An 11,658-nucleotide genomic window follows, 5' to 3' on the forward strand; every position below is an offset into this window, starting at 1 on the left:
GGTTGTAATTTGGATAGCTGAAAACCAAATATTTATGTGTTGAAATTATAGTCTGTTTTTTTTTTTTTTTTTTTTTTTTTTTTTTTTTTTTTGATAGCTGACCCAAATAGCAACCATGAGAAGACAGAATTTGTGAATTTGGTGCTGCTATTTTCTGAATTCATTCGACATGATGTTTTCTCCCATGATGCGTACATGTGCACTTTAATATCGCGTGGAGACTTGTCAGTCACTGCAACTACYAGACAGCGTTCTCCTGATGAGGAAACTGTGGATGAACACTATTCTAAGGATCATGATATGAAATTGGAGGTACCACTTCATGCTTTTTTTCCTCCTATGTTTGGTATTCTGTTCATTCATGGTAGATTTTTTTGTCAAAGCATTAGTGTTTTTAAGATATGATATTAAAAAGTTATAGATCAGAAGATTAGAAGATCCATTATGCTTCGTTCTTGTATATACCTTGGAATATTGCGGTTTTGGTGCAAGTTCACTGAACTGTCAATTCTGCAGTGATCTAAATAATGCAGAAAAACAAAAGACATAATAAAGCCTTCTAAATTTACCACTGAAAAAACTTATTTGCAGATAGGTTTCAGTGAAGAGTAGGGATAGCTTTAAGCAGGAGGAGTCCGTGTGGAGCCTGGAGTAAGCCGCATGGGCTCTGTATTGCGTGGAGCGCGTTGGCACTGTGCAGGCATGAATGATTCACAGCCTGGTAGTCTATTTGCAGATGACTGAGAGTTTTCAGTGTAAGCAGCCGTGATCTGAAGATAGTAAAGCCAGACCTCATGACTCATATATGCACAATCCAGGTGCAATCTCAAATCTTCCACCAGATGAGTGGTTCTTAAACTTCTCTAGAGATGATTCTTAATTCTTGACTGTGTTCCAGATTTGTAATTCTGATGTGATGTAGCCTGCTCTGCTGCACAGCCCATGTAGAACTGATGGSCAACTGATGGAGAGTTTTTGCTCGTATTTATTTTTCGCTTCTTTTGCCTTCTGTGATGGGACTAAATATCAAATAAATCTTGGGAGGGTGCAGAAGTCAACTTTCACAGAGTATTTGCAGCAGTTTCACAGAACTTCCTGTCTTTAGCAGTCCCTGGGGGCAGAATTGCACATAGGCATATACTGTAAGGTTTTATTTTTCCCCTTTGGCTCCTACCCTTTTCCATCCTTTTGTGGATTTAGGCTGGAAAAATCCATTTGTGAATAAAGGCTTTAAATATCAAAAARCTTCCATCATTTTTTTTAATTCTGTAAATAGATGGAATACTTCAGTTTAACTGTGATCAATTAAACAAGACTTCAGTAAAATGTGACTGATGTTTGTTTCTCTCTCTCTGACGATTATTAGGATCATAGTATTATGGAACATATGGGCATTGACTCAGGAACCACTAATATTTTTGATGATGTAGACAAAAGTGACTTTAAAGCAGATTTTGGTTCGGAATTTCCAGTAGGTTTAACTTTTGATTTTCTGCATGCTGTCAATGTCTGTGTCTGTTTGCTATTTACACCAAATCTTTTTTTCCCGTGTCYCTAGAACCATCTTGCTTCTCCCACCAGCGCATGTCCTCTGGCATGCAGCCTCCGTAGCGCTCGCCACATCAGTGTATTGCCTCCTTTCTGTGCATCGTTCTTTCTCACCTCCTCCTGCCCTGGATAGTCAGCATACTGTGTATTACAGTTAATCAGCAATGAATATGCAGATTTAGCTACTTATTTAACATTAAGGGACTCTAAATTGATACCGTTTCCTTTTCAAAAGACTATTCTATGTCTTTGCTCAGTGTGCCGAACCTGTCTCCCCCTCTCTTTTTCTGTGCTGCTGGCCTGTTTCTGGATTGCTCTTGAATCCCCTAGTTTCTTCCTTGGGACCGGTCCTCTGTCTGCATCCGCCGGGCAGCCTGTGCCTGGACCGGTGGGTGCGAGTCCCCTTGCTGGGGACCTCGCTGTCTGCCTGACGTCTCTCTCAGTGGTGATTTCAAGGAGATCCATGCSTGCCTGTGAGGTCTCTCCCCACCTCGCCCTTCTCATTACTCCCCCGGAATCACCCGACTATCTGATCATACAGTTTCTGTGTCATAGCAGCTTGTAAAGTGTGGAAACTGCTCTGAACTGTATTTATTTTTCCTTGACTGAATCCCGCTAGTTTAAAACTTGCACAATAACAATGGAGATATACATGGTACATTTGCATATATATTTAGCTGCTTAAATTTCAGGCTTGGTTCTGATTGCTCTTGCTTTGTCTGTCTTAGAAAACAGCCAGATACTTCTAAAGTAACTGTAAGCAGAAACAAAATCTCTGAATGGAATTGCTGAATTTTGAAAGTTTGAGGTTACACTTATCTTAAATGTTTGTTTTACATGACTTAGATTTTTTCTCCGATGCCTGGGGACTCTTGTGAGAATGTGAAATCTTCTTTAGACAGAAGAATTTCAGTTACCAGTGAGAAGTCAGTCAAGAGAGAGAGACTGAGAGAACTGATTTTTCCATCCAATTACGACCTGCTTCGCCATTTGCAATATGCAACGCACTTCCCTATACCTCTGGTAAGTGAGCTCTGTGGTGCTCTGCATAAGACCGATGTAATACCCAAGTATTTAAAGGGGTGAAGTTCAGTGCCAGTGTACGAAGAGCTGTGTGAGCTTTGCCTCAGCAACTCCARACAGTTTGCATGATGTTCGTTGTTCCTGCCTCTGTACACCTGCGGTGCACGACTGTGGAATGGCTTTAGTATGGCATACAGAGATCATTATTTTATCAAAAGCGGGTTAACTGCGGAGAGGTGTAATAGGTATGGGGAGTTACCAGAGTAAGGAAAGAAGCACCACAGAAGAAAACACCACATCATAGGATCTACTAAAAGTTTATTAAATAGAAACTTTGATATTGTAGTTGGATGAATGAATGAATATACTAAAATATCTAAAACAAGTATCTCTGAAGTGTAATAATGGTGTTACTTCCYCCTGCCCGCTCCTGGGCATGGCCTTTGGTTGCTGCTGCTGGTTGGTGTTTGTGTGTGGGACACTTAGGAACTAAAGAAAGCCCCGTGAATAGCATCCTGGATCCCCAAACCCCATTCTCTTTGTTTTTCATCTTTTCCACTATGCTGGGAAAAGGGCCCAAATACTGAACAAGCCTGGAACTGGAATGTATCTCTACTTCAGAATTTTCTTCTGAAACAACAGTGATTAACTGTTAACGACATTAAAACCTATCAATACAGGAATTGTCCAAGTGAGAATAGTATGTGTAATAGTATTTGTTTTAACTTCCTTCTTTGGCAAGGTTTTGGTTTTTGAATTATTGAGGGTGATTTGTTGCTATTAGACCATTGAATGTGCTATTACCATCAGCAACAGTAGTTAGGACAATTTTGAATGCTTGCTTAGTGTGATTCATATTTTGCCCATTTTAAGGAATAGGGAAAGTAACCGGATTCTTTTTCTTTCTGAAATATTTTTTGTTTAGTTAGAACTAATCCAGGTATGTGGGTTTTGCCTGTGCAAACGTGATTTTGACTTTGATTATTGACTATTTTAGACATGCGTTGTCTTCAAATGTATTTATAAATTAGTAAATTAATACACTTTGCTGTTTTCTGTTTTTTTGGAAATAAGACAATACACTGGATATCAATATGCTTTAACTTAATTTTAAAATTTGCTTGAACTTTCTATATTATATGTTAGCTTTTTCATATTCATTGAAGTAACAAGGAAAGGCAAAGGAAAATGACAAGAACAAATTTATTTATGAAAACTGCAGGTGCGATGTAAGCAGATACAATAATTTCTAATCAATGCAGCTTCAAATCACTTTCTGAGGTAATGCCCTTTGAAATGTTTTTGGATTAATTACATCTGTGAAAAGCTCTGCAGCTTATGAACTGCCATTAAGTAATCTTTCCTTGATTGCACCAAGTCATTTAAAACGATGTAGTAAGGGTGAGTTCATGTATATATATCTATAAATATTTATAGGGTATGTCTGTGTGTCTCTGAACATGTTGCTGATTCCTGGTGGGTCATCATTGGTTTCTAAAAGGCAGTATCAAGTGTTATGCTAGTTCAGACCTACTGTATGAACATAATAAGGGAATTTTATTGTTAGTCAGGTTTTTCCTTTCTGGTTGGGCTTATAATTGAACAATAATGTTGTTGACCTTGTTAGCCGTGTTTGCRGTTGCACAGCAGCTGTGAATACCATGTATTTGCACATACTTTAGATTTAGTTTAGAATCAGTACTTCTGTGTCTACTGGTCTGGTCTGCAATGTGCCTCTTCTGCTATGATGGTCTTTGCCTCTTCACCTGGGAAAACCTTTGCCCCTTTAGGTGCTGCAAAAGTCTTGCTAATCTTCAATCTGAATGACTTGGAAAGATAATAATACAGAATAGGATCAAAGCAGAGGTTTGATACTGCAAACAGCAAGGTAGATTCTTTTGCTTTAAAGAGAGTTTGTTTCAGATAGCAGTTGGTTATCGTATCGCTCTGACTCAAAGTGTAGGGAATACGAACAATGTGGTATGGGACAAAACACATTAGGTAGCCTGCAGTTACCAGCAGTATATTGATTAGGGCTTTCCTTACATTTGCATAGCTTTCACTATACTTGTTTTGGTAGAGTTGCCTAACAACAAGGAAATTGGAAACCAGTATCACAGCTGAAAAATTAAGGAATATTGCCGTACAAATGAAATTTGTAAACACATGCCAGTCTCTTCCAAATTTTGTTTTGAAATCAATGCATCCCACATTAGATCCTTCTTCAATGTCTTTGATTGGAATGGCCATATTAGGCACCGTTATCAGGAGAACCATCGTCCATACGACAGCAGACAGCATCTTGGCAAATCCAGGCTCTTGAATACGATAAATCTTGTAGGTGTGCTTTAGCTGAAGGCAGCGATCCATACTCACAAATCCCAAAAACACAATTGATAAATACATATTCAGGTAGATGAAACAGGCTGTAACTTGGCAGTGGAATATTCTCAGTTTCCAGGGTGCAACTCCTAGGTCAACAATTATTTTAAATGGCAATGCCAAAGTCAACAAAAAGTCTGCTGTTAAGAGGTTAATTAGGTAGATGCTCATACACTTCTGTTTCTGATCTTTTTGTGTGAATGCCCATAGTGCAAAACAGCTTCCAATAAATCCCATAAGAAAAATCAAGTAGTAAAAATAGGTAAAAGGTTCCATTTCTGTATGGATATTACATTGTGAAACGTTGCTTGACATTGTGTATTCCTTGTACAAGTTAGTTTTCTACTAGATGTCAAGAACCTTAAAAAAAAGAGAGAGAGACATCAACTTTTCCTGAAAAACAATAGTTATTCTATGTGAATCTTTTCATTTTAATTTCATGATAAAATGCAATCACAAAAATTTTTCTGGGGTYCCTATTCATGTTGTTTCACAGGTGTTTGAGAGGCTTATGTTCATATACAAGTTTGGAAATGTATTAGGTTTTGTTGTTGAAAGCATATAGATAAAAACTATCACAAAAGCAATATTTCTATGAATATTTGTCTTTTAAAAAAAAGTTTTGGATCTGTTTGAGATAAACCATTATGAACCTATGATTATACTGGTCATAATAGAACTTCAACTTGAATGGTTAAAACTAAATATGATAATAAAGGATAATGTTTATAGCAGTCTCAGTTTATAAAAATCTCTAAGGAGTTTAGAAGATAAAACAGTGTCAGACAAATATGCAGATATGTGAGATGACCAGTCCTAAGTTTTTGCAAACTGCTGTTTCTTTCAAATTGAACAAAGRATGAATTAACTGAGTATTTTTATGAAGCCTCTAGAAGAAACACATTTTGAAAAAAAGCAGCTGTTAAATTATTTTGTTCACCTCCTGTTTTAGGCTTTAGTAAAAAGGAGAAGAAAAGTAAAAAAACAAAACAACAAAAAACCCCAACCCCCAAAAATCTTTAGTCTTGTTTTCGCTAAATCTAGTATACCACCACTGAGGGTTTTTATGTTACACTGGCAGACTGTTGCACAGAATGTTTACGGGAAAGAAGGAAGTCTCGTTAGAATTTCTTGGAACAAGGAACAACAGATTTGTCTTGAGTAGCATCAAACTACAGCTATTTTTTTGCTATGTAGTTCTGAAGTTTAGCATTTCACTTAAGAGCAGTGCTGTATTGCACCCGCATTTGTTTTCTGCTGTAAAATAYGTAGCCAGACGTACAGGACTTGTGCTCCAATCTGTGTGAACACAGAGGACTGCAGATTCTTAGTGATTTAAAGCGAGGGGAGAGAAATCAGTTGCCTTCCTGTAGCCGGCTTTGCGCAGGAGGCAGGCGCGCCGAGGAGCGGCCGCGGTGCCCGCGGGGCTCGGGGCACCGTCCCGCGGAGCCGGGCGCGGGAGCCGCCCCCTCCTTCGGCCGCGTTCGGGCAGCCCGGCGCGCGGGGCCTGGGACGCTTCGGTCCGAGCCCCCGAGGAGGCAGAGCGCCTGCCCCCAAGCCGCGCTGACTGCAGGCGGGGAAAAGGTGGCTGCGCTCAATRTTCGAACGGGGTTTTCAATGCGCTTGGCCCCGCTGATGGTTTAAGCCGTATATTTACATGGATAGACCGAAATAAATACTGAAAACACATACCTTTCTTACTGGTCTCTGGGGTCTTCTAAGCATTAATCTGTTAACGGTTGAGGTCTCTCAGTGAGTATTTTCTCATCGTTCAATAACGTGTTAATCTTTCCTCCTACTGCATCTGCTGTTTTTTTTAAATGTGTTTGTGGTTTTTAAATGTGCTGATTGACGCAACTAAAACCAGCATTCAAATTGCTAAGCCACATGGAAGTTACCTAAAAGAGAGGTGACAGAAAAATAGAAGTGTTCATGGAACAGTCCGAAGATACCCCCCTTTCCTTTAGGGCTGGACTGAAAACACGCTAACTGCGGCTCGTGGTAACATTTCTTCATTTGCTTCTGCCACTTTTAACTTAGTTTTGTGGTGAGCTGTTTTGCAGGCGCTCTGAATAAATGGAGGGCAGGAGAAAAGCAGCTGCAGAAGAAGAGGTACGCGTTTCACRATATGACCGGTAGAATATGTTATTGTAACCAAAAATACTGCTTCGGTGGTGTTTGAAGTGGAATGAAAACAGTCACGTTGCTTCACCTATCTGCATCAGAGAGCTGATAGGGATAGTGAGTAACACCTCCAACTTGTTGATGTCTTGTAAGAAAACTAAAGTAGTAGAGCTGAAGATGGTGATATCTTCACTCTCTTCTGACAACCTCAAACATAAAACTTTGTGTTTGAATATTTATCCTGTATTCACTTTTATAGTGGTGACCAGACGTTCATGGTGGATTCTTCCCCGTGGTCCCTGTTGCTTCATCAGCATACAGTTTAGTGCCAGATTCTCAAACTGGGGCTTTAGAAGCGTGACATCCAATAGCCTGTAGCTTTTCTTTTGCTTTTAAAAATCTAAAACTCCCTTTTCCTCCTTGTGCATCTGTCTTGGACATAGAGGGAGAAATGTGAGGATTCTGCTGCTGTAGTTGGTCCTTATTCATTGTAATATTCCTGCATGAAATTTCAAGTTTAAGAAAATTCATGATTTTGTCTTTTTCTGGAGTTGCAACCTAAGTTACAAATTTAAAAGCACATGGGGAGTTTTCTGATAGGAATTCAGGTTCTAAACTTTTGGAGGCTTACCAGGCACTAGTAAAAATAAAAATGACATGCCAGTATGTAGAGGAAATGTTCATACTTGAGTTTTTGTTTTGTATTAAGCCAGTAAAATATGTCAATCTTTAGGCTAGTAGGCTGAGGCTACTGAGAATAATACAGAAAAACTAACATGTTATCACTGTCTTGTAAATTCCTGTAGATTCTCAACTACAAATTGTACCAGAGCTCTGTGAAAAAAGGTTAAGCATGTCTGGTTTTAGGTTTAGTCATAAGCTTAAAGTTCAGACCATATTCTTCGAAATGTTTGTAAAGCTTCATAATCTAGAATGATCCTGTGTTCAGTTTTGAGCAAACATGGGCTGGTTTTGTGGTGGTGTGGTGTTAGGCTAATAATGCAAACTGGTCATTTCCTTTTTGCTTGCTTGCTTGCTTGAAGAACTCAGGTGTATGTGTCTCCCCTTTGCTTTTTGAGTCAATTTACGGCTCTGAAAACTTTCCCAGCCCTAAAGAAGGAAGGTGATGGTCAGGTAAACCTTCAGTGGAAAATGTTCTAGTTTTCTACAGAGGTGTTTCAAGAGGAGAAGAAACGCAAGACTGTCAAGGGAGTTCTAATTCTATGTTTCTGTTGCTTGTTCAATGTCATCCTATTCCACTATCTATACAACGAATTTAAAAGGCTATTATAGATGCATATCATAGATTTTGATGTAACTAAGGTTGCTGAGAACTTCTCATTAAACTCCCCTATTTTTAGTAGTGTAAACTTCACTGATTTTTTAACTTTTGGTTTGAAATTTTCCATGATGTGTCTCCTTTCACTCCCTCCTGGGATTGAAGGGGTGGTGCAAAGAAAGAAGGGGGTGGTGGTGTAGGAGGGGATTCAGCCAAAGTGATTAAACCATTTCTCAGAATAAGGCTAGGAAAAACAGTGTCTAAACATTAAGAAAATCTGATGACCTTTAAAAGAGCATTAAGAGCTTCGTGTTTTGAATTGGAGACACCAAAGACTTTGTAGGTAGTTTCTGTGCCAGAATTTCTTTTGATTCCTCTTCATATTTTGCATATTCCTTTGGAGAAGAGTTCCATGTACGGAAAAGGTTTTCAGAGACTTTCTGGAGTTCAGTTGTTAATGCATCTTCAATTTTTTTTTCTTCTTCTTCTGAGTGCACTCCCTTGCGTATGTGATTGAGCTGTGTGTCCACAATTTTTGCTGAGCAGCTGGGCATGCAGCTTCCCAGCTTCTGTGCTGGTGGATCCTGCCTGAGGATGGGAGGCAGTAGAAAGGCAAGCAGCRGGACATCTCAGTGAGTCCCTCTGCTGCTACCCCCACTGGGTGGAAATGGTGCTGTGGTGCAGTACAGCAGGAAGGAGAGCAAGAGGCAGCATGTTTTCTAAGAGATGCAAGTTAGATTGGAGCAAGACATATGAGGACCTAGGAGTGGTTTAGGAAACATGGTTAAAAGAGAAGTCAAGAAACAAGAGTGCTGGGTGCCTTTGAAGAGCCAGGACCAGCTCCTCAAGGTTATGGGTTTGGTAGAGGTGGTAAGATGAAGGGAAGCTGGGAGAAAGAACAATATGAGAGTAGCTGATATAGATGGGGAAAGCTGAGATCTTGTGGGTTCTGCAAACTTGGTTTCTGACTTTCTGAAGCTGTGCAATGTTGTCACTAGCATCTGTATGTGTGAGGGCTGTTATGGTTGTGTGGGGTGGACACTGACTTTGAGAAGCAGGAGAGTTGATTTCTGTTCAGCCTACACTCTGACTCTTCGGGACTAATGCTAATGTTTAAGGATGGTGTTGACACCCTTTTCCTCCAAAGCAGGCACACACCCAGGTTGTGTTGGTCCTCAGGTTGGATGGTGTCTCCTTAAGGAGATGCCAGGCTTGTGTTTTCTCCTGCCCCTTCAGTGGGTAGCTTTAGGCTTTATTTACTTCATGCCTGTCTGATAAGAGTCCTGAGAGACTTATTAATCTGCAGCTAGACTTCTCTGCAGTACTTTTTTGTTAGTGTTTGTGAAGCAAACAGCTATCCGGGTTATGAAAAGCAAGCTGGGAGAAGCTGRTCATTAGCCATGGCGCAGGTGGAGGCATGAGGCATGGAGGGTTCCAGCTGAGCCCTGGCTAACCTTGGGAGACACCAGGGAATGGGAAGCACATTATATAAATATATGTGTACACATACGCGCATGTGTGTGTATGTATGTGTGTGTGAGATATATATATATACACATACATATAAATAAAATTTAAGGCACAAGCCCTCTGACTTTGGACACCACTGAGGATACTTGCATCTGCAGTAAATCAGACTGCCTTCTCCCTTAGTAAAGAGGAAACGTGGTTAAATGGGAGCACTTACGAGTAACTGAGCAAGTCATCAGATACAGCARAGGGTTGTTTGGCACCCTACGCTGTGTCGCTCCAGAGTCACAGGTAGGTAACGACACAAGGGACCTCTGCAGGTCCCAGTGTTGGGCTTAACCAGTGGCCAAGAGCACAGGCTTGTGTGCCGTACCGTGAGACAGCACGCGCGTCTTCGGCTGAGCAGGGGTCGTCCATGAATTATAACTGATTGGTTTTTGTTGTTTGAACAGTGTTTCACAGGAGTGTGCTGCTCTGTAAGTGATGATTAGTAGATCTGCTAAAGAAGATACTCTCATAAAAAGTAGCACCAAAATTAATTTACTGGAGCAAAATGAGAAAATGTTTGTGAGGCTATTGGCAAAGAGAAATTAGACCTTCCCTCCCATGCCCTCTCTGTTAAAGCCAGCAAATACAAGGTATGTTCCTGTGTCACCTCCATTGCTTGTAACCGTGTGGTCTTGTTTGATTAGGCTGCATCTGCCCCCTCTGCTGGGCTGTTTTGTTGTTGTTTTGTTGGTTTTATTTTTTTCATAATAGAGATCACCTTTTGCGATGCAATCCTGAAAGATGAGACTCCTGAGAGTCTTATTCAGCGCGCACAGATTTTTTTTTTTTTGTCTGTTGAAGGAGTTGTGGAGTGAGCTTTCTCTCCTGAAAAAGTGTTTGGAGGAAGTGTTCCCATTTGCTAAGTTTAGCCTCTTTCCTGAGCAATTATCATGCCTGTAAGTGGCAGAAGAAATAGGAGCCTAATTGAAAGCCTTGCACCTCGGTATCAGCATGCATAACTCATTGCACAATAACTGCAGCACTGACATTTGTCCATTGCAGTGCTGAGAGCGCTTCTGGGGAGATGACTGTGCTTTATCTTTAAAGGCTAGGGCATGTTTAGGAGGTAACACATAGTTTAAACTATGGGATGTATGCTTTTTTGAAGCAGATTTATGTGGCCATACATAATTGCTTGCTCAAGGTTTTGAAGATCAGAGGAGTGCCTTCCTAGAATGGGATGACTTGGGAATTAAACCAGATGGAGGGACATGGTTGAAAAAGAATGAGCACTGCAGCTTTTCCATGCAAATGCATGTGTTAAATCTCTAGGCAGCTTGTGATGCCTGCTCATTCTTCCCAGGGGGACCAAACCTTTTCAAGTGGTTCCAAATCCATTTAAAGAACTTAACTTTCAAAGGAATAAACACCCAAACTCAGCTTCCTATTACTGCAGGGTAACAGGGAGAGTGGTGAGTGCTTCAGTGGGATGAGCTGCAGCTGAAGCTGAGCAGGAGCCTTGCTTAACTCCAAGTTGCCCATAACTCACACTGCAAGTGCTTTAAGAAAGCTCCTCTAGGTGGGAGGCAGAAGGGCAAGAGCTGATGTTTAATGTGGATACAAGACTTCTGGCTGCCAAAGGAGTTGGCTAGGATTATCTGGGAGAGAATGTGCTGGGAAAGGTATGGAGAATTAACTTATTTGGCATGGAAAAAAAATGGCCCCATGCCTTTCTATTCCCAGTTTATATAGTAAAGATAAAAGCATGGTTTAAGAGCTGCAATAGAAACTTGGTTTAATAATTGAGTTATCTGAGATTTGTCATGTGCAGGGTACCAAACTGC

General features: G+C 40.4%; 2 protein-coding genes across 2 annotated transcripts in view; one reads left to right on the plus strand and one right to left on the minus strand.

Annotated features, from left to right (window-relative positions):
- The window catches only part of MED12L (mediator complex subunit 12L), a 148,336-nt gene that overhangs the window by 31,947 nt on the left and 104,731 nt on the right, over window positions 1-11,658 (plus strand). Inside the window, exons 13-15 of the mRNA XM_085302872.1 lie at window positions 98-312; window positions 1,367-1,471; window positions 2,395-2,571. Of these exons, the coding sequence (XP_085158998.1) occupies window positions 98-312; window positions 1,367-1,471; window positions 2,395-2,571 (497 nt within the window). The remainder of the gene's footprint in view (window positions 1-97; window positions 313-1,366; window positions 1,472-2,394; window positions 2,572-11,658) is intronic.
- GPR171 (G protein-coupled receptor 171) lies at window positions 4,282-6,741 on the minus strand. The gene is made up of 2 exons (XM_085302802.1): window positions 6,646-6,741; window positions 4,282-5,313 (listed from the first exon to the last, which is right to left on the minus strand). The coding sequence occupies exon 2, from the start codon at window positions 5,266-5,268 to the stop codon at window positions 4,282-4,284; it is 987 nt and encodes a 328-aa protein (XP_085158928.1). The 5' UTR covers window positions 5,269-5,313; window positions 6,646-6,741.

Source organism: Rhea americana, unplaced genomic scaffold, assembly GCF_003343005.1.
Source record: "Rhea americana isolate MKP2758 unplaced genomic scaffold, rheAme1 scaffold_193, whole genome shotgun sequence".
Lineage (NCBI taxonomy): Eukaryota > Metazoa > Chordata > Aves > Rheiformes > Rheidae > Rhea > Rhea americana.

Coding starts and splice junctions, on each gene's coding strand:
- GPR171 (XM_085302802.1), bottom strand. CDS start 5,268: ATGTCAAGCAACGTTTCACAATGTAATATCCATACAGAAATGGAACCT.